Source organism: Bombina bombina, chromosome 2 (assembly GCF_027579735.1).
Source record: "Bombina bombina isolate aBomBom1 chromosome 2, aBomBom1.pri, whole genome shotgun sequence".
Classification (NCBI taxonomy): Eukaryota; Metazoa; Chordata; class Amphibia; order Anura; family Bombinatoridae; genus Bombina; species Bombina bombina.
This window is the reverse complement of record NC_069500.1, coordinates 664301866-664328176: the sequence shown is the minus strand read 5'-3', so window position 1 is coordinate 664328176 and position 26311 is coordinate 664301866. Positions and strand designations below refer to the sequence as shown.

The following is a 26311-nucleotide window of genomic DNA, read 5'->3' as shown; positions in this document are numbered from 1 at the left end:
TTGCCTCCGATGGAGGTGGTGAAGTAAGTTTGTGCTAGATTCTACGTTGATATGCGCTCCGCAGCAAGTTGGAGCCCGGTTTTCCTCTCAGCGTGCAGTGAATGTCAGAGGGATGTGAGGAGAGTATTGCCTATTTGAATGCAGTGATCTCCTTCTAAGGGGTCTATTTCATAGGTTCTCTGTTATCGGTCGTAGAGATTCATCTCTTACCTCCCTTTTCAGATCGACGATATACTCTTATATATACCATTACCTCTGCTTATTCTCGTTTCAGTACTGGTTTGGCTATCTGCTATATGTAGATGAGTGTCCTGGGGTAAGTAAGTCTTATTTTCTGTGACACTCCTAGCTATGGTTGGGCACTTTGTTTATAAAGTTCTAAATATATGTATTCAAACATTTATTTGCCTTGACTCAGAATGTTCAACTTTCCTTATTTTCAGACAGTCAGTTTCATATTTGGGATAATGCATTTTAATTTAACATTTTTCTTACCTTAAAATTTGACTTTTTCCCTGTGGGCTGTTAGGCTCGCGGGGGCTGAAAATGCTTCATTTTATTGCGTCATTCTTGGCGCGGACTTTTTTGGCGCAAAAATTCTATTTCTGTTTCCGGCGTCATACGTGTCGCCGGAAGTTGCGTCATTTTTTTGACGTTATTTTGCGCCAAAAATGTCGGCGTTCCGGATGTGGCGTCATTTTTGGCGCCAAAAAGCATTTAGGCGCCAAATAATGTGGGCGTCTTATTTGGCGCGAAAAAATATGGGCGACACTTTTGTCTCCACATTATTTAAGTCTCATTTTTTATTGCTTCTGGTTGCTAGAAGCTTGTTCTTTGGCATTTTTTCCCATTCCTGAAACTGTCATTTAAGGAATTTGATCAATTTTGCTTTATATATATGTTGTTTTTTCTCTTACATATTGCAAGATGTCTCACGTTGCATCTGAGTCAGAAGATACTACAGGAAAATCGCTGTCAAGTGCTGAATCTACCAAAGCTAAGTGTATCTGCTGTAAACTTTTGGTAGCTATTCCTCCAGCTGTTGTTTGTATTGATTGTCATGACAAACTTGTTAAAGCAGATAATATTTCCTTTAGTAAAGTACCATTGCCTGTTGCAGTTCCTTCAACATCTAAGGTGCAGAATGTTCCTGATAATATAAGAGATTTTGTTTCTGAATCCATAAAGAAGGCTATGTCTGTTATTTCTCCTTCTAGTAAACGTAAAAAATCTTTTAAAACTTCTCTCCCTACAGATGAATTTTTAAATGAACATCATCATTCTGATTCTGATGATTCCTCTGGTTCAGAGGATTCTGTCTCAGAGGTTGATGCTGATAAATCTTCATATTTATTTAAAATGGAATTTATTCGTTCTTTACTTAAAGAAGTACTAATTGCTTTAGAAATAGAGGATTCTGGTCCTCTTGATACTAATTCTAAACGTTTAGATAAGGTATTTTAAGCTCCTGTGGTTATTCCAGAAGTTTTTCCTGTTCCTAATGCTATTTCTGCAGTAATTTCCAAAGAATGGGATAATTTGGGTAATTCATTTACTCCTTCTAAACGTTTTAAGCAATTATATCCTGTGCCGTCTGACAGATTAGAATTTTGGGACAAGATCCCTAAAGTTGATGGGGCTATTTCTACCCTTGCTAAACGTACTACTATTCCTACGTCAGATGGTACTTCGTTTAAGGATCCTCTAGATAGGAAAATGGAGTCCTTTCTAAGAAAAGCTTATCTGTGTTCAGGTAATCTTCTTAGACCTGCTATATCTTTGGCTGATGTTGCTGCAGCTTCAACTTTTTGGTTGGAAACTTTAGCGCAACAAGTAACACATCGTGATTCTCATGATATTATTATTCTTCTTCAGCATGCTAATAATTTTATCTGTGATGCCATTTTTGATATTATCAGAGTTGATGTCAGGTTTATGTCTAGCTATTTTAGCTAGAAGAGCTTTATGGCTTAAAACTTGGAATGCTGATATGGCTTCTAAATCAACTTTACTTTCCATTTCTTTCCAGGGTAACAAATTATTTGGTTCTCAGTTGGATTCCATTATTTCAACTGTTACTGGTGGGAAAGGAACTTTTTTACCACAGGATAAAAAATCTAAAGGTAAAAACAGGGCTAATAATCGTTTTCGTTCCTTTTGTTTCAACAAAGAACAAAAGCCTGATCCTTCATCCTCAGGAGCAGTTTCAGTTTGGAGACCATCTCCAGTCTGGAATAAATCCAAGCCAGCTAGAAAGGCAAAGCCTGCTTCTAAGTCCACATGAAGGTGCGGCCCTCATTCCAGCTCAGCTGGTAGGGGGCAGGTTACGTTTTTTCAAGGAAATTTGGATCAATTCTGTTCACAATCTTTGGATTCAGAGCATTGTTTCAGAAGGGTACAGAATTGGTTTCAAGTTGAGACCTCCTGCAAAGAGATTTTTTCTTTCCCGTGTCCCAGTAAATCCAGTAAAAGCTCAAGCATTTCTGAAATGTGTTTCAGATCTAGAGTTGACTGGAGTAATTATGCCAGTTCCAGTTCCGGAACAGGGGATGGGGTTTTATTCAAATCTCTTCATTGTACCAAAGAAGGAGAATTCTTTCAGACCAGTTCTGGATCTAAAAATATTGAATCGTTATGTAAGGATACCAACGTTCAAGATGGTAACTGTAAGGACTATCTTACCTTTTGTTCAGCAAGGGAATTATATGTCCACAATAGATTTACAGGATGCATATCTGCATATTCCGATTCATCCAGATCATTATCAGTTCCTGAGATTCTCGTTTCTGGACAAGCATTACCAGTTTGTGGCTCTGCCGTTTGGCCTAGCTACAGCTCCAAGAATTTTTACAAAGGTTCTCGGTGCCCTGCTGTCTGTAATCAGAGAACAGGGTATTGTGGTATTTCCTTATTTGGACGATATCTTGGTACTTGCTCAGTCTTTACATTTAGCAGAATCTCATACGAATCGACTTGTGTTGTTTCTTCAAGATCATGGTTGGAGGATCAATTTACCAAAAAGTTCTTTGATTCCTCAGACAAGGGTAACCTTTCTGGGTTTCCAGATGGATTCAGTGTCCATGACTCTGTCTTTAACAGACAAGAGACGTCTAAAGTTGATTACAGCTTGTCGAAACCTTCAGTCACAATCATTCCCTTCGGTAGCCTTATGCATGGAAATTCTAGGTCTTATGACTGCTGCATCGGACGCGATCCCCTTTGCTCGTTTTCACATGCGACCTCTTCAGCTCTGTATGCTGAAGCAATGGTGCAAGGATTACACGAAGATATCTCAATTAATATCTTTAAAACCGATTGTTCGACACTCTCTAACATGGTGGACAGATCACCATCGTTTAATTCAGGGGGCTTCTTTTGTGCTTCCGACCTGGACTGTAATTTCAACAGATGCAAGTCTCACAGGTTGGGGAGCTGTGTGGGGATCTCTGACGGCACAAGGAGTTTGGGAATCTCAGGAGGTGAGATTACCGATCAATATTTTGGAACTCCGTGCAATTTTCAGAGCTCTTCAGTTTTGGCCTCTTCTGAAGAGAGAATCGTTCATTTGTTTTCAGACAGACAATGTCACAACTGTGGCATACATCAATCATCAAGGAGGGACTCACAGTCCTCTGGCTATGAAAGAAGTATCTCGAATTTTGGTTTGGGCGGAATCCAGCTCCTGTCTAATCTCTGCGGTTCATATCCCAGGTGTAGACAATTGGGAAGCGGATTATCTCAGTCGCCAAACGTTGCATCTGGGCGAATGGTCTCTTCACCCAGAGGTATTTCTTCAGATTGTTCAAATGTGGGAACTTCCAGAAATAGATCTGATGGCGTCCCATCTAAACAAGAAACTTCCCAGGTATCTGTCCAGATCCCGGGATCCTCAGGCGGAAGCAGTGGATGCATTATCACTTCCTTGGAAGTATCATCCTGCCTATATCTTTCCGCCTCTAGTTCTTCTTCCAAGAGTAATCTCCAAGATTCTGAAGGAATGCTCGTTTGTTCTGCTGGTAGCTCCGGCATGGCCTCACAGGTTTTGGTATGCGGATCTTGTCCGGATGGCCTCTTGCCAACCGTGGACTCTTCCGTTAAGACCAGACCTTCTGTCACAAGGTCCTTTTTTCCATCAGGATCTGAAATCCTTAAATTTAAAGGTATGGAGATTGAACGCTTGATTCTTGGTCAAAGAGGTTTCTCTGACTCTGTGATTAATACTATGTTACAGGCTCGTAAATCTGTATCTCGAGAGATATATTATAGAGTCTGGAAGACTTATATTTCTTGGTGTCTTTCTCATCATTTTTCTTGGCATTCTTTTAGAATACCGAGAATTTTACAGTTCCTTCAGGATGGTTTAGATAAGGGTTTGTCCGCAAGTTCTTTGAAAGGACAAATCTCTGCTCTTTCTGTTCTTTTTCACAGAAAGATTGCTATTCTTCCTGATATTCATTGTTTTGTACAAGCTTTGGTTCGTATAAAACCTGTCATTAAGTCAATTTCTCCTCCTTGGAGTTTGAATTTGGTTCTGGGAGCTCTTCAAGCTCCTCCGTTTGAACCTATGCATTCATTGGACATTAAATTACTTTCTTGGAAAGTTTTGTTCCTTTTGGCCATCTCTTCTGCCAGAAGAGTTTCTGAATTATCTGCTCTTTCTTGTGAGTCTCCTTTTCTGATTTTTCATCAGGATAAGGCGGTGTTGCGAACTTCTTTTGAATTTTTACCTAAAGTTGTGAATTCCAACTACATTAGTAGAGAAATTGTGGTTCCTTCATTATGTCCTAATCCTAAGAATTCTAAGGAGAAATCGTTGCATTCTTTGGATGTTGTTAGAGCTTTGAAATATTATGTTGAAGCTACGAAATCTTTCCGTAAGACTTCTAGTCTATTTGTTATCTTTTCCGGTTCTAGAAAAGGCCAGAAAGCTTCTGCCATTTCTTTGGCATCTTGGTTGAAATCTTTAATTCATCTTGCCTATGTTGAGTCGGGTAAAACTCCGCCTCAGAGAATTACAGCTCATTCTACTAGGTCAGTTTCTACTTCCTGGGCGTTTAGGAATGAAGCTTCGGTTGACCAGATTTGCAAAGCAGCAACTTGGTCCTTTTTGCATACTTTTACTAAATTCTACCATTTTGATGTATTTTCTTCTTCTGAAGCAGTTTTTGGTAGAAAAGTACTTCAGGCAGCGGTTTCAGTTTGAATCTTCTGCTTATGTTTTTCGTTAAACTTTATTTTGGGTGTGGATTATTTTCAGCAGGAATTGGCTGTCTTTATTTTATCCCTCCCTCTCTAGTGACTCTTGTGTGGAAAGATCCACATCTTGGGTAGTCATTATCCCATACGTCACTAGCTCATGGACTCTTGCTAATTACATGAAAGAAAACATAATTTATGTAAGAACTTACCTGATAAATTCATTTCTTTCATATTAGCAAGAGTCCATGAGGCCCGCCCTTTTTTTGTAGTGGTTATGATTTTGTATAAAGCACAATTATTCCAATTCCTTATTTTATATGCTTTCGCACTTTTTTATCACCCCACTTCTTGGCTATTCGTTAAACTGAATTGTGGGTGTGGTGAGGGGTGTATTTATAGGCATTTTGAGGTTTGGGAAACTTTGCCCCTCCTGGTAGGAATGTATATCCCATACGTCACTAGCTCATGGACTCTTGCTAATATGAAAGAAATGAATTTATCAGGTAAGTTCTTACATAAATTATGTTTTTTGGTTGCAATTTCTTCTGCTAGAAGAGTTTCAGAGTTATCTGCTCTGCAGTGTTCTCCGCCCTATCTGGTGTTCCATGCAGATAAGGTGGTTTTGCGTACTAAGCCTGGTTTTCTTCCTAAGGTTGTTTCTAACAAAAATATTAACCAGGAGATAGTTGTACCTTCTTTGTGTCCGAATCCAGTTTCAAAGAAGGAACGTTTGTTACACAATTTGGACGTAGTCCGTGCTCTAAAATTCTATTTAGAGGCTACAAAAGATTTCAGACAAACATCTTCCTTGTTTGTTGTTTATTCTGGTAAAAGGAGAGGTCAAAAAGCGACTTCTACCTCTCTTTCCTTTTGGCTTAAAAGCATCATTCGATTGGCTTATGAGACTGCCGGACGGCAGCCTCCTGAAAGAATCACAACTCACTCCACTAGGGCTGTGGCTTCCACATGGGCCTTCAAGAACGAGGCTTCTGTTGACCAGATATGTAAGGCAGCGACTTGGTCTTCACTGCACACTTTTGCCAAATTTTACAAATTTGATACTTTTGCTTCTTCGGAGGCTATTTTTGGGAGAAAGGTTTTGCAAGCCGTGGTGCCTTCCGTTTAGGTAACCTGATTTGCTCCCTCCCTTCATCCGTGTCCTAAAGCTTTGGTATTGGTTCCCACAAGTAAGGATGACGCCATGGACCGGACACACCAATGTTGGAGAAAACAGAATTTATGCTTACCTGATAAATTACTTTCTCCAACGGTGTGTCCGGTCCACGGCCCGCCCTGGTTTTTTAATCAGGTCTGATGAATTATTTTCTCTAACTACAGTCACCATGGTACCATATGGTTTCTCCTATATATATTTCCTCCTGTCAGTCGGTCGAATGACTGGGGTGGGCGGAGCCTAGGAGGGACTATATGGCCAGCTTTGCTGGGACTCTTTGCCATTTCCTGTTGGGGAAGAGAATATCCCACAAGTAAGGATGACGCCGTGGACCGGACACACCGTTGGAGAAAGTAATTTATCAGGTAAGCATAAATTCTGTTTTTAAGATTGATCCTTGACTACTGTGTATTTAACCCTCAAAGTAGTTAAGCACACAGTAGAAATACTGCTTGGGACTCCCAGAGCACTGATGGTCCCGAGAGGAAAGTCAGCAGCGCTATTTTCACATCTGAGTCATGCAACTAGCGTTGTTGGATTGATAGACTTTTTCTGTTTTGAACCATTAGAACTCTAGGAGCACGGAGCGTTATTTATTTCATGTAATTGGCAAGAGTCCATGAGCTAGTGACGTATGGGATATACAATCCTACCTGGAGGGGCAAAGTTTCCCAAACCTCAAAATGCCTATAAATACAACCCTCACCACACCCACAATTCAGTTTTAAAAACTTTGCCTCCTATGGAGGTGGTGAAGTAAGCTTGTGCTAAGATTTCTAATTTGATATGCGCCTCTCAGCATTTTGAAGCCTGATTCCTCTGAGTACAGTGAATGTCAGAGGGATGTGAAGGGAGTATCACCTATTGAATGCAATGGTTTTCCTCACGGGGATCTATTTCATAGGTTCTCTGTTATCGGTCGTAGAGATTCATCTCCTACCTCCCTTTTCAGATCGACAATATACTCTCATTTCTTTCATGTAATTAGCAAGAGTCCATGAGCTAGTGACGTATGGGATATACATTCCTACCAGGAGGGGCAAAGTTTCCCAAACCTCAAAATGCCTATAAATACACCCCTCACCACACCCACAAATCAGTTTTACAAACTTTGCCTCCTATGGAGGTGGTGAAGTAAGTTTGTGCTAGATTCTACGTTGATATGCGCTCCGCAGCAGGTTGGAGCCCAGTTTTCCTCTCAGCGTGCAGTGAATGTCAGAGTGATGTGAGGAGAGTATTGCCTGTTTGAATTCAATGATCTCCTTCTACGGGGTCTATTTCATGGGTTCTCTGTTATCGGTCGTAGAGATTCATCTCTTACCTCCCTTTTCAGATCGACGATATACTCTTATATATACCATTACCGCTGCTGATTCTCGTTTCAGTACTGGTTTGGCTTTCTACAACATGTAGATGAGTGTCCTGGGGTAAGTAAGTCTTATTTTCTGTGACACTCTAAAGCTATGGTTTGGCACTTTTTTATAAAGTTCTAAATATATGTATTCAAACATTTATTTGCCTTGACTCAGGATGTTCAACATTTCCTTATTTCAGACAGTCAGTTTCATATTTGGGATAATGCATTTGAATATATCATATTTTTTATCTTACCTTAAAATTTGACTTTTTCCCTGTGGGCTGTTAGGCTCGCGGGGGCTGAAAATGCTTCATTTTATTGCGTCATTCTTGGCGCGGAATTTTTTTCTATTTCCGGCGTCATACGTGTCGCCGGAAGTTGCGTCATTTTTGACGTTTTTCGCGCCAAAATGTCAGCGTTCCGGATGTGGCGTCCTTTTTGGCGCTAATAGCATTTAGGCGCCAAATATTGTGGGCGTCAATTTTGTCTCCACTTTATTTAAGTCTCATTATTTGTTGCTTCTGGTTGCTAGAAGCTTGTTCACTGGCATTTTTTCCCATTCCTGAAACTGTCTTTTAAGGAATTTGATCAATTTTGCTTTATATGTTGTTTTTTCTATTACATAATGCAAGATGTCCCACGTTGCAACTGAATCAGAAGATACTACTGGAAAATCGCTGCCTGGTGCTGGAACTACCAAAGCTAAGTGTATCTGCTGTAAACTTTTGGTAGTTGTTCCTCCAGCTGTTGTTTGTATTAAATGTCATGACAAACTTGTTAATGCAGAAAATATTTCCTTTAGTAAAGTACCATTACCTGTTGCAGTTCCATCAACATCTAATGTTCAGAGTGTTCCTGATAACATAAGAGATTTTGTTTCTGAATCCATTAAGAAGGCTATGTCTGTTATTCCTCCTTCTGGTAAACATAAAAAGTCGTTTAAAACTTCTCTTTATACAGATGAATTTTTAAATGAACATCATCATTCTGATTCTAATGATTCTTCTGATACAGAGGATTCTGTCTCAGAGGTTGATGCTGATAAATCGTCATATTTATTTAAAATGGAATTTATCCGTTCTTTACTTAAAGAAGTCCTAATTGCATTAGAAATTGAGGATTCTGGTCCTCTTGATACTAAATCTAAACGTTTAGACAAGGTCTTTAGATCTCCTGTGGTTATTCCAGAAGTTTTTCCTGTTCCTGGTGCTATTTCTGAAGTAATTTCCAGAGAATGGAATAATTTGGGTAATTCATTTACTCCTAAACGTTTTAAGCAATTATATCCTGTACCGTGGATTCTATTATCTCAACTGTTACTGGTGGGAAAGGAACTTTTTTACCACAGGATAAAAAATCTAAAGGTAAAAACAGGGCTAATAATCGTTTTCGTTCTTTTCGTTTCAACAAAGAACAAAAGCTTGATCCTTCATCCTCAGGAGCAGTTTCAGTTTGGAAACCATCTCCAGTCTGGAATAAATCCAAGCCTTCTAGAAAAGCAAAGCCAGCTTCTAAGTCCACATGAAGGTGCGGCCCTCATTCCAGCTCAGCTGGTAGGGGGCAGATTACGTTTTTTCAAAGAAATTTGGATCAATTCTGTTCACAATCTTTGGATTCAGAACATTGTTTCAGAAGGGTACAGAATTGGTTTCAAGATAAGACCTCCTGCAAAGATATTTTTTCTTTCCCGTGTCCCAGTAAACCCAGTGAAAGCTCAAGCATTTCTGAAATGTGTTTCAGATCTAGAGTTGGCTGGAGTAATTATGCCAGTTCCAGTTTTGGAACAGGGGCTGGGGTTTTATTTGAATCTCTTCATTGTACCCAAGAAGGAGAATTCCTTCAGACCAGTTCTGGATCTAAAAATATTGAATCGTTATGTAAGGATACCAACATTCAAAATGGTAACTGTAAGGACTATCTTGCCTTTTGTTCAGCAAGGGCAATATATCTCTACAATAGATTTACAGGATGCATATCTGCATATTCCGATTCATCCAGCTCACTATCAGTTCCTGAGATTCTCTTTCCTGGACAAGCATTACCAGTTTGTGGCTCTGCCGTTTGGCCTAGCTACAGCTCCAAGAATTTTTACAAAGGTTCTCGGTGCCCTTCTGTCTGTAATCAGAGAACAGGGTATTGTGGTATTTCCTTATTTGGACGATATCTTGGTACTTGCTCAGTCTTCACATTTAGCAGAATCTCATACGAATCGACTTGTGTTGTTTCTTCAAGATCATGGTTGGAGGATCAATTCACTAAAAAGTTCATTGAGTCCTCAGACAAGGGTAACCTTTTTAGGTTTCCAGATAGATTCAGTGTCCATGACTCTATCTTTGACAGACAAGAGACGTCTAAAATTGATTTCAGCTTGTCGAAACCTTCAGTCACAATCATTCCCTTTGGTTGCCTTATGCATGGAAATTCTAGGTCTTATGACTGCTGCATCGGACGCGATCCCCTTTGCTCGTTTTCACATGCGACCTCTTCAGCTCTGTATGCTGAACCAATGGTGCAGGGATTACACAAAGATATCTCAATTAATATCTTTAAAACCGATTGTCCGACATTCTCTGACGTGGAGGACAGATCACCATCGTTTAATTCAGGGGGCTTCTTTTGTGCTTCAGACCTGGACTATAATCTCAACAGATGCAAGTCTTACAGGTGTGTGGGGGTCTCTGACGGCACAAGGGGTTTGGGAATCTCAGGAGGTGAGATTACCGATCAATATTTTGGAATATTGTGCAATTTTCAGAGCTCTTCAGTCTTGGCCTCTTCTGAAGAGAGAGTCGTTCATTTGTTTTCAGACAGACAATGTCACAACTGTGGCATACATCAATCATCAAGGAGGGACTCACAGTCCTCTGGCTATGAAAGAAGTATCTCGAATTCTGGTTTGGGCGGGATCCAGCTCCTGTCTAATCTCTGCGGTTCATATCCCAGGTATAGACAATTGGGAAGCGGATTATCTCAGTCGCCAAACGTTGCATCCGGGCGAATGGTCTCTTCACCCAGAGGTATTTCTTCAGATTGTTCAAATGTGGGAACTCCCAGAAATAGATCTGATGGCTTCTCATCTAAACAAGAAACTTCCCAGGTATCTGTCCAGATCCCGGGATCCTCAGGCGGAAGCAGTGGATGCATTATCACTTCCTTGGAAGTATCATCCTGCCTATATCTTTCCGCCTCTAGTTCTTCTTCCAAGAGTAAACTCCAAGATTCTGAAGGAATGCTCGTTTGTTCTGCTGGTAGCTCCAGCATGGCCTCACAGGTTTTGGTATGCGGATCTTGTCCGGATGGCCTCTTGCCAGCCGTGGACTCTTCCGTTAAGACCAGACCTTCTGTCGCAAGGTCCTTTCTTCCATCAGGATCTCAAATCCTTAAATTTAAAGGTATGGAGATTGAACGCTTGATTCTTGGTCAAAGAGGTTTCTCTGACTCTGTGATTAATACTATGTTACAGGCTTGTAAATCTGTATCTAGAGAGATATATTATAGAGTCTGGAAGACTTAATTTCTTGGTGTCTTTCTCATCATTTTTCCTGGCATTCTTTTAGAATTCCGAGAATTTTACAGTTTCTTCAGGATGGTTTAGATAAAGGTTTGTCCGCAAGTTCCTTGAAAGGACAAATCTCTGCTCTTTCTGTTCTTTTTCACAGAAAGATTGCTAATCTTCCTGATATTCATTTTTTTGTACAAGCTTTGGTTCGTATAAAACCTGTCATTAAAGTGATGGTCAATTTTACACTATTGATCATTACAATTCGAATCCACATGTATTTTAAATCTAAATCGCATATATTAACTGTACCTAATGTTATTTCAAAATATATATATACTTATTTTATGTGCTTACTCGTTACAATCATTGCTCCTCCCTCATGAATAACTTCCTTGAATTTGCTTCCTCCCGGCGACAGATCTACCCGCCCCTCCCCACGTCACTGCCCTGGCATTACAGCCTTCATTACGCTGTACACGCATGCGCATGTTAAATAAGGATGCTGCACGATATAAGAACAGTATGCTTATAAATATAGGGTGTAATCAAAGAGTACAGCAAATTGAATAAGAAAATAAAGACGTACATAAAGTTGCTTTGAATATGGTCCGGAATACAATGTATCCAATTTGCCTAGCTTGAAACTGAACATGCGCAAAAATCGCAGTGAGACAGAGGTTAGGATGCGATTCCGGAGCTAGGGCATGCGCAGAATTGACTAAGGGTGTATTGACTTAGAGCTGATTCCCCGAGTGGCCTGTACTGTCATTGGAGAATAAAAACACGTGACTGCTGAAAAAACAATGGCGGACGATCGACGGGAGGAGGATGGATATTAGTAAGGTAGGAAAATAATATAAGATATCGCACAAAGTATAATGAATATGGCGAAATGATGAATGAAAGTCACATTATTTTTGTAGTTCAATTAGGATCGCAAGATGTAGTTAGTCATACTTGACCATCACTTTAAGTCTATTTCTCCTCCTTGGAGTTTGAATTTGGTTCTGAGGGCTCTTCAAGCTCCTCCTTTTGAACCCATGCATTCATTGGACATTACATTATTTTCTTGGAAAGTTTTGTTCCTTTTGGCCATCTCTTCTGCCAGAAGAGTCTCTGAATTATCTGCTCTTTCTTGTGATTCTCCTTTTCTGATTTTTCATCAGGATATGGCGGTGTTGCGAACTTCTTTTGAATTTTTACCTAAGGTTGTGAATTCCAACAACATTAGTAGAGAAATTGTGGTTCCTTCATTATGTCCTAATCCTAAGAATTCTAAGGAGAAATTGTTGCATTCTTTGGATGTTGTTAGAGCTTTGAAATATTATGTTGAGGCTACTAAGTCTTTCCGAAAGACTTCTAGTCTATTTGTCATCTTTTCCGGTTCTAGAAAAGGTCAGAAAGCTTCTGCCATTTCTTTGGCATCTTGGTTGAAATCTTTAATTCACCATGCTTATGTCGAGTCGGGTAAAACTCCGCCTCAAAGGATTACAGCTCATTCTACTAGGTCAGTTTCTACTTCCTGGGCGTTAAGGAATGAGGCTTCGGTTGATCAGATTTGCAAAGCAGCAACTTCGTCCTCTTTGCATACTTTTACTAAATTCTACCATTTTGATGTGTTTTCTTCTTCGGAAGCAGTTTTTGGTAGAAAAGTACTTCAGGCAGCGGTTTCAGTTTGAATCTTCTGCTTATGTTTTCATTAAACTTTATTTTGGGTGTGGATTATTTTCAGCAGGAATTGGCTGTCTTTATTTTATCCCTCCCTCTCTAGTGACTCTTGCGTGGAAAGATCCACATCTTGGGTAGTCATTATCCCATACGTCACTAGCTCATGGACTCTTGCTAATTACATGAAAGAAAACATAATTTATGTAAGAACTTACCTGATAAATTCATTTCTTTCATAATAGCAAGAGTCCATGAGGCCCACCCTTTTTGGTGGTTATGATTTTTTTGTATAAAGCACAACTATTCCAATTCCTTATTTTATATGCTTTCGCACTTTTTTTATCACCCCACTTCTTGGCTATTCGTTAAACTGATTTGTGGGTGTGGTGAGGGGTGTATTTATAGGCATTTTGAGGTTTGGGACACTTTGCCCCTCCTGGTAGGAATGTATATCCCATACGTCACTAGCTCATGGACTCTTGTTAATATGAAAGAAATGAATTTATCAGGTAAGTTCTTACATAAATTATGTTATTCCATTACCTCTACTGATAACAGTTTCAGTACTGGTTTGACTATCTGCTATATGTGGATGGGTGTCTTTGGTAAGTATGTTTTAATTTACTTAAGACACTCTCAGCTATGGTTTGGCACTTTATGTATTTATATAAAGTTCTAAAAATATGTGTTGTACTTATATTTTCCATGATTCAGGTTTCAGTATATTTCCTTTTGCAGACTGTCATTTTTAATATCTGGGAAATGCATTTTTTTAGGAAAATTATTTCTTACCTGGGGTATAGTCTCTTTTTCAAATTAACTCTTTAAATTTGCGGGCAGAATTAGGCTCGCAAGGGCGCAAAATGCCAAAATTTACTGTCATTTTTGGCGCAAGATTTTTTTTGGCGCGAAGTTACGTTCGTTTAACGCAAATTCGTCATATCCGGCGTCTTAGTTGGTGCCGAGTCCTTCACAAGGTTGCATCATCTATGACGCAAGTGTTTCGTTTCCGGACGCTTTTGGCGCCAAAAAATATTTTCCTTTTTGTTGTGCGTCATTCTTGGCGCCAAATATTTTCATTATTTTAAAACCCCATTCCTTTTGCCTCTGGCCTTTTTCTATGTCAGAGGGCTATGCTGTTTGCATTTTTTTCCCATTCCTGAAACTGTCATATAAGGAAATTGATAATTTTGCTTTATATGTTGTTTTTTCTCTTACATTTGCAAGATGTCTCAATCTGATCCTGTCTCAGAATCTACTGCTGGATCCCTGCTGCCTGATATCGGTTCTACCAAAGCTAAGTGCATTTGTTGTAAACTTGTGGAGATTATACCTCCAGCTGTGGTTTGTAATAGTTGTCAAGATAAGCTTTTACATGCAGAAAATGTTTCCATCAGTAGTAGTTCATTACCTGTTGCTGTTCTCTCAACATCTAATGCTCAGGATATACCTGTAAATTTAAGAGAATTTATTTGTGATTCTATTCAGAAGGCTTTGTCTGCCATTCCGCCTTCTAATAAACGTAAAAGGTCTTTTAAAACTTCTCATCGAGTTGATGAAATTTCAAATGACCAACAACATACTGATTTATCTTTCTCTGATGAGGATCCATCTGATTCAGAAGATCCTGCCTCAGATAATGACACTGACAAATCCTCTTATTTAAAATGGAGTATATTCGTTCTTTATTTAAAGAAGAGTTGTGACGAATCAAACCTCAGCGTCACAATAGAGGGGTGTGGGCATGAAGGGGTTAATGGCACACAGCTCTGGTTCCCTTATCCTTGCAACTCTGCAAAATGACCTCAAAAGAGACACCACATTAACCCCACATCCGGTCCACACTGCTCTAATTAACAATTTCCCTGCTGCCACCACCAACACTTTTAAATTAAAGGGGAGTTCTGGGGAACCCCTAAAAACTCACACTATTTAACAGTTAGGTATAACGTGCCTTTAACCTTGTCTCAACAGGAGTGTGAATTCTGATATTAGAGCCCAAAGACAGAATGAGATTTTCTATGTGTTTAATAACAAAAATATCAATACAGGTTACACAGTGCAAAATTATAAAGACATTCAAAATAACATACAAATGCAAAGCTACGGTTCTTTAGAAACAAAATGGGACATGAAAAGAATTACACACAATATCTAACATTGTCAAATTCCTTTGGATATGTGGAGAGCTGCCATTCCAGATGTTTAGTGGTTTGGTCCCAAGGGCAGTTCTCCCTAAAAAGCCTTTCTCCTGCTTACTTGAATCAAATTCTCTTTGTCTTGTCAAAGACAACTCCCTGGTTATGATTTACGAGTTCAACCAATTACAAACAAGTCTTAGCCCCCACTATCAGTCATCAAGGGGAGGAGTGTTCTGCATTCCTACACACAGTTATACAAACAGCATTAGGCTAAGGAGGGGGAAGGGGTCTCAGCCCACAGCTTCTCTGAATACAGATTCCACACAAAGAAATAACAGTTCACCTTAACCCCTTCCAGCTTGAGACAATACCACCTCTGCTGAGCAGCCAATCCAGGCATCAACTACTTCACATGATTGTATCATGACAAGTGTTGATTACATTTAGATATGGAGGAAAGTAGTCCTTTTGATTTTAAAACTAGTAGACGTTTAAATTCTGTTTATAAACTTCCTGTGGGTATTCCAGAGGTTTTTCCAGTTCCTGATGCTATTTCAGATATGATTTCTAAGGAATGGGATAGGCCTGGTACTTCTTTTTTCCTTCTTCAAGGTTTAAAAAAATGTATCCTTTGCCAACTGTTTGGAGTTTTGGGAAAAGATCCCCAAAGTTGATGGGGCTAGCTCTACTCTTGCTAAACGTACTACTATTCCTACGGAAGATAGTACTTCTTTTAAAGATCCTTTGGATAAGAAACTTGAACCTTATCTAAGGAAGGCTTATTTATATTCAGGTCATCTAATTAGGCCTGCAATTTCTTTGGCTGATGTTGCAGCTGCTTTGACTTTTTGGTTGGAAACTTTAGCGCAACAAGTATCGGATCATGATTTGTCTAGCATTGTTAAATTAATTCAACATTCTAATAATTTCATTTGTGATGCCATTTTTTTATATCATCAAAATTGATGTTAGATATGTCTTTAGCTATTTTAGCTAGAAGAGCGCTATGGCTTAAATCTTGGAATGCTGATTTGACTTCTAAGTCCAGATTGCTATCTCTTTCTTTCCAAGGTAATAAATTATTTGGTTATCAGTTGGATTCAATAATTTCAACTGTCACGGGGGGGAGGGAGTTTTTTGCCTCGGGATAAAAAAACCTACGGGTAAATCTAAAGATTCTAAGTGTTTTCGTTCCTTTCAACATAATAAGAAACATAAATCTAACAATTGGAATAAATCCAAGCCATTTAAAAGATCAAAGCCAGCCGCAAAGTCTGCATGAGGGTGCGGCCCTCATTCCAGCTCAGCTGGTAGGGGGCAGATTAAAATTTTTCAAAGATGTTTGGATCAATTCAGTCCAAAATCATTGGATTCAGAGTATTGTCTCTCAGGGGTACAGAATAGGTTTCAGAGTAAGACCGCCTGTGAGAAGATTTTTACTCTCACGCATTCCAGCGAACCCAGGAAAGTCTCGGGCTTTCCTGAAGTGTGTTTCAGACCTGGAGTTATGTTATCAGGGGTAATCATGCCAGTTCCGTTTCAGGAACAGGGTCTGGGGTTTTATTCAAATCTATTCATTGTTCCAAAGAAAGAAAATTCATTCAGACCAGTTCTGTATCTAAAGATTTTGAATTGATATGTAAGAGTACCAACTTTCAAAATGGTGACTATAAGGACTATTCTGCCTTTTGTTCAGCAAGGGCAATATATGTCCACAATAGACTTACAGGATGCATATCTTCATATTCTGATTCATCCGGATCACTATCAGTTCCTGAGATTCTCTTTTCTAGACAAGCATTACCAATCTTTTCAAAGGTTCTCGGTGCCCTATTCTCTGTAATCAGAGCGGGGTATTGCAGTGTTTCCTTATTTTGACGATATCTTGGTACTTGCTCAGTCTACGTTCTGCAGAATCTCACTCAAATCAACTAGTGTTGTTTCTTCAAAGACATGGTTGGAGGATCAATTTACCAAAAAGTTCTTTGATTCTTCAGACAAGGGTAACCTTTTTAGGTTTCCAGATAGATTCAGTGTCCATGACTTTGTCTCTAACAGACAAGAGACGTTTAAAATTGGTTGCAGCCTGTCGGAACATTCAGTCTCAGTCATTCCCTTCAGTAGCTTTGTGCATGGAAGTTTTAGGTCTTATGACTGCAGCATCGGACGCGATCCCCTTTGCTCGTTTTCATATGAGACCTCTCCAGCTTTGTATGCTGAACCAATGGTGCAGGGATTATACAAGGATATCACAATTGATATCCTTAAATCCCAATGTTCGACTTTCTCTGACTTGGTGGTTAGATCACCATTGTATAATTCTAGGTGCCTCTTTCGTTTGTTCGACCTGGACTGTGATCTCAACAGATGTGAGTCTTTCAGGTTGGGGAGCTGTTTGGGGATCTCTGACAGCACAAGGAGTTTGGAAATCTCAAGAGGCAAGATTACCAATCAATATTTTGGAACTCCGTGTGATTCTCAGGGCTCTTCAGTTTTGGCCTCTGTTGAAGACAGAACCGTTCATTTGTTTTCAGGCAGACAATGTCACAACTGTGGCGTATGTCAATCATCAGGGTGGGACTCAGTCCTCAAGCTATGAAAGAAGTATCCCGGATACTTGTTTGGGCGGAATCCAGCTCTTGTCTAATTTATGCGGTTCATATCCCAGGTATAGACAATTGGGAAGCGGATTATCTCAGTCGTCAGACTTTACATCCAGGAGAATGGTCTCTCCACCCAGATGTGTTTTCTCAAATTGTTCAGGTCTGGGGGCTTCCAGAAATAGATCTGATGGCATCTCATCTAAACAAGAAACTTCCCAGGTCCAGGGATCCTCAGGCGGAAGCAGTGGATGCATTGACACTTCCTTGGTGTCAACCTGCTTATATTTTCCTGCCTCTAGTTCTTCTTCCAAGAATGATCTCGAAGATCATCATGAAGCAATCGTTTGTGCTGCTGGTGGCTCCAGCATGGCCTCACAGGTTTTGGTATGCGGATCTTGTTCGGATGTGCAGCTGCCAACCTTGGCCACTTCCCTTAAGGCCAGACCTCCTATCTCAAGGCCCGTTTTTCCATCAGGATCTCAAAACATTAAATTTGAAGGTATGGAAATTGAACGCTTAGTCATAGAGGTTTCTCTGACTCAGTGATTACTACTATGTTACAGGATCGTAAACCTGTTTCTATAAAGAAGACTTACATTTCATGGTGTTCTTCTCATAAATTTTCTTGGCATTCTTTTAGAATTCCTAGAATTTTACAGTTTCTTCAGGATGGTTTGGATAAAGGTTTGTCTGCAAGTTCCTTAAAAGGACAAATCTCTGCTCGTTTTATTTCACAGAAAGATTGCTAATCTTCCTGATATTCACTGTTTTGTGCAGACTTTGGTTCTTATCAAGACTGTCATTAAATCAATCTCTCCTTGGAGTCTTAATTTAGTTTTGAAGGCCTTACAGGCTCCTCCATTTGAGCCTATGCATTCTTTGGACATTAAACTACTTTCTTGGAAAGTGTTATTCCTTTTGGCCATCTCTTCTGCTAGAAGAGTTTCTGAATTATCTGCTATCTTGTGAATCTCCTTTTCTAATTTTTCATCAGGATAAGGCAGTTTTGCGGACTTCATTTAAATTCTTACCTAAGGTTGTGAATTCTAACAACATTAATATAGAGATTGTTGTCCCTTCTTTTTTTCCTAATCCTAGGAATTCTTTGGAGAGATCTTTACATTCTTTGGATGTGGTAAGAGCTTTGAAATATTTATTTTGAAGCTACTAAAGATTTCAGGAAGACTTCTAGTCTATTTGTTATCTTTTCTGGTTCCAGGAAAGGTCAGAAGACTTATGACGTTTCTTTGGCATCGTGGTTAAAGCTTTTGATTCATCAAGCTTATTTGGAGTTGGGTAAAACCCCGCCTCAGAGAATTACAGCTCATTCTACTAGATCAGTTTCCACTTCTTGGGCTTTTAAGAATGAAGCTTCAGTTGATCAGATTTGCATATCAGCAACTTGGTCTTCTTTGCATACTTTTACTAAATTTTACCATTTTGATGTATTTGCTTCTTCGGAAGCAGTTTTTGGTAGAAAAGTTCTTCAGGCAGCTGTTTCAGTTTGATTCTTCTGCTTCTAATTTAAGTTTTTTCTTTTTAATTATGAGACTAAATTTATGATTTGGGTTGTGGATTAATTTTTTTCAGCGGAATTGGCTGTTTTTATTTTTTATCCCTTCCTCTCTAGTGACTTGCGTGGAGTTCCACATCTTGGGTATTGCTATCCCATACGTCACTAGCTCATGGACTCTTGTTAATTACATGAAAGAAAACATAATTTATGTAAGAACTTACCTGATAAATTCATTTATTTCATATTGGCAAGAGTCCATGAGGCCCACCCTTTTTTTTTCTGGTGGTTATGATTTTTTTTGTATAAAGCACAATTATTTCCAAATTCCTTTGTTGATGCTTTTTACTCCTTTCTTTCACCCCACTTCTTGGCTATTGGTTAAACTGAATTGTGGGTGTGGTGAGGGGTGTATTTATAGGTATTTTGAGGATTGGGAAACTGCCCCTCCTGGTAGGATTGTATATACCATACGTCACTAGCTCATGGACTCTTGCCAATATGAAAGAAATTAATTTATCAGGTAAGTTCTTACAGAAATTGTTTTCTGCTTTGTGCTTAACCCCTTTGCAGGGATTAAAATGCACATAGTAGTCCATGGACAATAGACTAGCATGTCAGTTTTTTTTTTTGTTTTTTTTACTATAATGGACTTTTTAAACTTTGTTTTTTATTATTTTTTTAAAGAGGGGAAAAAAGTTTTACATGTTTATGTTAAAGCAATTTATTTTAATTTTGAAGCTAAGAAGAAGTCCAACTTACTTTATTGGTGAACAGCGACATTTCTCACAAGAATAAAATAATTTTATTTGATAGTTTTTTTTTTCTCAGTACAGGAACATTAATTTGTGCAACAAAATATAATCCATTTTTAATTTAATCTTAGACATAACTTATAGACTTGTGTCACTATAATGTTGTCCTGTTTTCTTCTGTGTTTTTTTTGTTTATGAAATGATTCTAGAGTGGAATTAAGTATGTAATATACGTGTATTATTCATTTATTTTATTTCTAGGAAATCCCCTTGATTTCTTGCAGAATCAGCCTCAGTTTCAACAGATGAGGCAAATAATTCAGCAAAATCCTTCCTTGCTTCCAGCACTTCTACAGCAGATAGGAAGGGAAAACCCATCACTATTGCAGGTAATCATTCTTTAAAATGTAATTATTTCTTTAAAGTCTCAGCATCTGACTAACGAGGCAGCCTTAAAAGTTAGGTAAACATAATGATTCAGAATCTAGTTAGAGATACTGAACCCAAATTTTTTTTCTTTCATGATTCAGAGCATGACATTTTAAGCAACTTTCTAATTTACTTCTATCAGTTTTTCTTCGTTCTCTTGCTATCTTTATTTTAAAAGCAGCAATGTAAATCTTAGCAGCCAGCCCATTTTAGGTTCAGCACCATGGATAGTGCTTTCTTATTGGAGGCTTACATTTACCCACCAATAAACAGGCATAACCCAGGTTCTCAACCATAAATGGCCCGGCTCCTATGCATCACATTCCTGCTTTTTAAATAAAAATAGCAAGAGAATGAAGAAAAATTGATAATAGGAGTAAATTAGAAAGTTGCTTAAAATTGCATGCTCTATCTGAATCGCGAAAGAAAAAAAATTGGATGTAGTGTCCCTTTTAATAGAAAATTTGGCTTTTTATTTTTGCTAAATAAACAAAGCAATGACCAGGTTTTGTCTTGGGAGTTCTCATCAAAGGGCTTGTTCCTTTGATTACACATGCTTCCATGTACTCTAAACAGTACAATATTGTGTATCTGCTAAAACTCATTTGATAGTTTAATACTTATTTCAAATGCATGTGTATAATGGTGATGCCGATGAACATATTCTAGTTATTGTTGCTCAGCATTTTATTCAGATTTACCATCATAGATCACCATTTCCATTTTTTTCTGCCCTGTTTTATAGGCTTTTCAATCTATGACCACTAAATATATAGTGGCAACCATTGCTTCACAGGCACTTAGGGGATATGATAAATGTATTAAATTAGAACAGAATTTGCTTTTATTATGGTGTTCATACATTTTTTATTTTTTTTAAATCAATTTTAATTTTCTACATGCTTGATTATCATATATCTAGACTTACATTTATATATCATTATTTTTTTTTTGTTTGCTATCTGTCTGCCTGTACAATATACAACTCAGCAAATTAGCCAACATCAGGAACAGTTTATTCAGATGTTAAATGATCCAGTCCCAGAATCTGGTGTTCAGAGTGGAAGAGGAGGAGTAGCAGCTGAAGCTGGAAGTCATATGAACTACATTCAAGTTACACCTCAGGAAAAAGAAGCTATAGAAAGAGTGAGTCTACTTTACCTTTTTTGCTGTAAATTTTTGTAATTATTTTTAGTTTACAGGGGTTTGTTTGCTCTGGTGACTGAATATTATGGCATGGAGTAATATTACAATAAGGCTCTACTGCCTTTGTTTGTACAGATTTCTTTCTAATGACACAGTGAGTCCACGGATCATCATTAATTACTGTTGGGAATATCACTCCTGGCCCGCATGAGGAGGCAAAGAGCACCACGGCAAAGCTGTTAAGTATCTCTTCCCTTACCCACAACCCCCAGTCATTCTCTTTGCCTCTTGTGCAAGGAGGAGGTGAAGTCATTAGGTGTCTGATAAATATTCTTCTATCAAGATTTTTTTGTTTTGCTGTCAGAGCAGGCTTGCTCTGATCTTCCATCGCAGTCTGGGTCTATCCATACACCATGTTAGTCTCTTCAGTAGGGCAGTGGTGGCTTTAAAGAAGTTAAGAAAACTCAGCAAGGCCCACCTCACAAGTTCCTAACATATTGCTGGCCTCGTATATTAAGCCTGAGTAGGATTACTATAGTCTTTCTTTGTTTCACAGGTCTCTGTGAGGAGCGGCATCCTCTTATGCCGGGTGAGCTGTCCTCCTGCCGGACGGCTGGATGCATGTAAGTGCTTGGTCTTCTATGTTTGGGGGACATGCACTTCTTAAAGGTTTTCTACTGCATTATTCTGAGACATATATATCCTGAGGCAGGATATCATAGGCAGGACGCAGGCACTTATTGTGACTTTAGGAGACTAGGGGTTAATCCTTTTTGGAAGTATCCCTGACTGTTATTGTTTTTGTACTTTAGCTCAACATTTATTTTTTAATGTGCTTGAATTTTATGTGGCTATGCTTAGATAGAGCTACATTGTTCCTCTGATAATTCTAATAGCTGATACAGCACAGAGCGCTTTTACAGTATCTAGACAGACTCCTAGCATATACATCAGAGTCCTAGAGGTTTTGACAGTTTGTAATGCTTTTTTATTAGGAGCTTTCTTAAGAACGGCACATCTGTTTTTTATTATTAGTCAAGACATACACTAAAGGGAAGAAGCGCTTAAGCGGGAAAGTGTGTAAGATTTTTAGCGAGTGTTACGGACAGTGTGAGATGCGCAGTTAACTTAAGTTGTTTGCTTTTTCTGTGGGCTATGATTGCTCCCGCCCTCCTTCCCTCAGTATGGTGGATAAGCACCATTTGCTTCTGTATGGAGCGATGTTTTGAGCAGGGCACGTGACACGTCCTCCTTTTGTTTCTCCGTTGCAACAGAGCTATGTGTCCGTAGATGTGTGTATGTGTCATGCTACAGAATTGTTATTAGCTACTGTGTGCTGAATTACACGATCCTAATATAATTTGGTGACAGTCAGAAGGCGTTATAGATTTTACAAATGTCGTTCAATCTAAAATTATTACCAAGCTTTGTATAGTGCTCACTCATGAAGTTTTGTCCACTAATGTTAGTGGTAATATTCTTTTAGTTATAAGTTTTCTTTCAAACCTAACGGCTAGATTACGAGTCTTGCGTTAGCCTTAAAAAGCAGCGTTGAGAGGTCCCAACGCTGCTTTTTAACTCCCGCTGGTATTAAGAGTCAGGCAGGTACAGGTGTACTGCTCACTTTTTTTCCGCGATTTTCGCATACCGAAAATCCCCTTACGTCAATTGCGTATGCTATCTTTTTAATGCGATTTTCCGAACGCCAGTATTACGATTGCTTGAAAAAGTGAGCGGTAGACCCTCTCCTGTCCAGACTCCTACCGCATTTAAAAGTCAGTTAAGAGTTTTATGGGCTAACGCAGTAACATAAAACTCTTAACTAAAGTGCTAAAAAGTACACTAACACCCATAAACTACCTATTAACCCCTAAACCGAGGCCCCCCTATTCTATTGGAACAGCCAATAGAATGCAAGCTCAATCCTATTGGCTGATTGCATCAGCCAATAGGATTTTTCCTACCTTAATTCCGATTGGCTGATGGGATTCTATCAGCCAATCGGGATTGAAGGGACAACATCTTGAATGACGTCACTTAAAGGAACCTTCATTCTTCAGTCGCCGTCGGATGGAAAAGGATGCTCCGCGTCGGATGTCTTCAAGATGGACCCGCTTCGCTCCGGATGGAAGAAGATAGAATATGCCGTCTGGATGAAGACTTCTGCCGGTCTGGATGTCCTCTTATGGCCGGATCGGATGAAGACTTCTGCCCCTCTGGACGTCCACTTGTGCCCGCTGGGTGAAGACTGCTCATGGTAGGGTGATCTTCAAGGGGGTAGTGTTTTTTTAAGGGGGGATTGGGTGAGTTCTAGAGTAGGGTTGGGTGTGTGGGTGGTGGGTTTTAATGTTGGGGGGGTATTGTATTTTTTTTAGAGTTTATTACTTTGGGGCAATGCCCCGCAAAAGGCCCTTTTATTTGTAATTTAGTATAGGGTAGGGAATTTTATTATTTTGGAATGCTTTATTTTATTTGGGGGTAATTTAGTGTTTGATTTTTTTGTACTTTAGTTTATTTAATTTAATTGTAGGTAATTTATGTAATTAATTTAATAATAGTGTAGTGTTAGGTGTAATTGTAATTTAGGTTAGGATTTATTTTACAGGTAAATTTGTACTTATTTTAACTAGGAAGTTATTAAATAGTTAATTATTTAACCTCTTAAGGACATATGACGGAATTTTTCCGTCATAAAACAATTGAGCAAACTGAAAGCTGTGTCCTTAAAGGGTTAATAACTATTCTACCTAGTTAAAATAAATACAAAGTTGCCTGTAAAATAAAAATAAATCCTAAACTAGCTACAATGTAACTATTAGTTATATTGTAGCTAGCTTAGGGTTTATTTTACAGGTAAGTATTTATTTTTAAGTAGGAATAATTTAGTTAATTATAGTAAATTTATTTAGATGCATTTAAATTATATTTAAATTAGGGGGGGTTAGGGTTAAACTTAGGTTTAGGGGTTAATAAATGTATTATATTGGCGGCGGCAGATTAGGGGTTAATACATTTAATATAGTTGCGACGACATTGGGGGGCAGATTAGGGTTTAATAAATATAATGTAGGGTTCGGCTATGTTAGGGGCAGTAGATTAGGGGTTCATAGGGTTAATGTAGGTGGAGGCGGTGTCCGGAGCGGCAGATTAGGGGTTAATAATATAATGTAGGTGGCGACGATGTCGGGGGGTGGCAGGTTAGGGGTTAATAAGTGTAAGATTAGGGGTGTTTAGACTCAGGGTTCATGTTAGGGTGTTAGGTGCAGACATAACTTTTATTTTCCCCACAATGGGGCTGCGTTAGGAGCTGAACGCTGCTTTTTTGCAGGTGTTAGGTTTTTTTCAGCCAGCTCAGCCCCATTGTTTCCTATGGGGAAATCGTGCACGAGCACGTTTAGCCAGCTCACCGATACCGTAAGCAGCGCTGGTATTACAGTGAGATGTGGCGCTAAATTTTGCTCAACGCTCACCTTTCTGAGGCTAACGCCGGCTTGAAGAAAACCTGTAATACCAGCGTTGGCTTAAGTAAGCAGTGAGAAAAAAAAGCTTGTTAGACCGGCACACCATTACCAACAAAAACTCGTAATCTAACCGTATGTTTGCAGGACTCACGCTTTGGAGGCCTTCCCGGGCGTTTTTGACCGTGGACACCAGCCTGCTGGGCTGGGGAGGTGTCTGTCACTCGTTGAGACCCGCCGGGGAATTAGCTCAAAATGGAGAGCTCGCTTATCAGGCGAGTGGTAGCGGGATCGCTGTCCGCATTCTAATGCAGGGACTTTGGTCCTTGGAGAAGTCTGTTCTCCCCTTAATCAGTTGGAGTTGATAACGATTTACAAAACTCTGATGGTTTGACCTCAGTTGTCTTATGCCCATTGTATCAGGTTCTAGTCACACAACATAGTCTCTGTGGCTTATACCAACTTCCAGGAAGGAACTCTAATTCCTTAGTCACGTAGGAAGTATTTAGACTTTTTCTGTGGGTGGGTGCTCTGTTATTAGCCATTTGCCATCCACTTTTCTGGAATGGACAATTGGGAAACGGATGTGTTCTCCAGGTTATCTACCGAATGGGGGTTACCAGATTTGGTTCTGATGGGGTCTGGTCAGAACACAAAGTTCCCAAGTTCTGTTCCAGTTCGAGAGATCCTCATGCCTTTCCGGTAGATGATCTGTGACAGTTCCTTGGAACTTCAGGTTCATATACTCCTCCTCGATTTGTTCTCCTTCTGCGAGTCATCGTTTGGATCTAGTAGGAGAGAGCATTGGTTTTCTCCTAACTCCTGTGTGGCCTTGCAGGGTCTGGTAGGCGGATCTAGTAGTTGTGCTTTTTAAAGACTCCATGGACAAGAAGTTGGAGGGTCTACTTAAAAAGATTTATGTTCACGATGGTCTGCTATTGCAGCCGACTGCGTGCATTGCTACTGTCACCAGTGCGGCAGCTTATTGGTTTGATGCTCTGTCCGAGTCTCTTAAGACTGAGACTTCTTTAGAGGAGATCCAAGATAGGATTAAAGTTCTGAAATTAGCCAATGCTTTTATTATGGATGCTTCTCTGTAAATTACTAAATTGGTAGCTAAGAGTTCAGCGTTCTCTATCCTAGCCCACAAAGCCTTATGTTTAAAACGTTGGTCTGGGAACGTATCAACTAAGTCTAAGCTTCTAGCAATTCCTTACAAGGGAAAGACCTTGTTTGGACCTGGCCTGAAGGAAATTATCTTGGATATCACGGGAGGTAAGGGTCCTCTCCTTCCTCAAGATAAGAGAAGTAAACAAAAAGGACGACAAAGTAATTTTTGTTCCTTTCGAAATTTCAAGGGCAATTC

At 39.3% G+C, this 26311-nt stretch overlaps 1 protein-coding gene across 1 annotated transcript in view; it reads left to right on the top strand.

Annotated features, from left to right (window-relative positions):
- The window catches only part of RAD23B (RAD23 homolog B, nucleotide excision repair protein), a 296312-nt gene that overhangs the window by 234610 nt on the left and 35391 nt on the right, over positions 1–26311 (top strand). Inside the window, exons 8-9 of the mRNA XM_053702609.1 lie at positions 20174–20301; positions 21332–21487. Of these exons, the coding sequence (XP_053558584.1) occupies positions 20174–20301; positions 21332–21487 (284 nt within the window). The remainder of the gene's footprint in view (positions 1–20173; positions 20302–21331; positions 21488–26311) is intronic.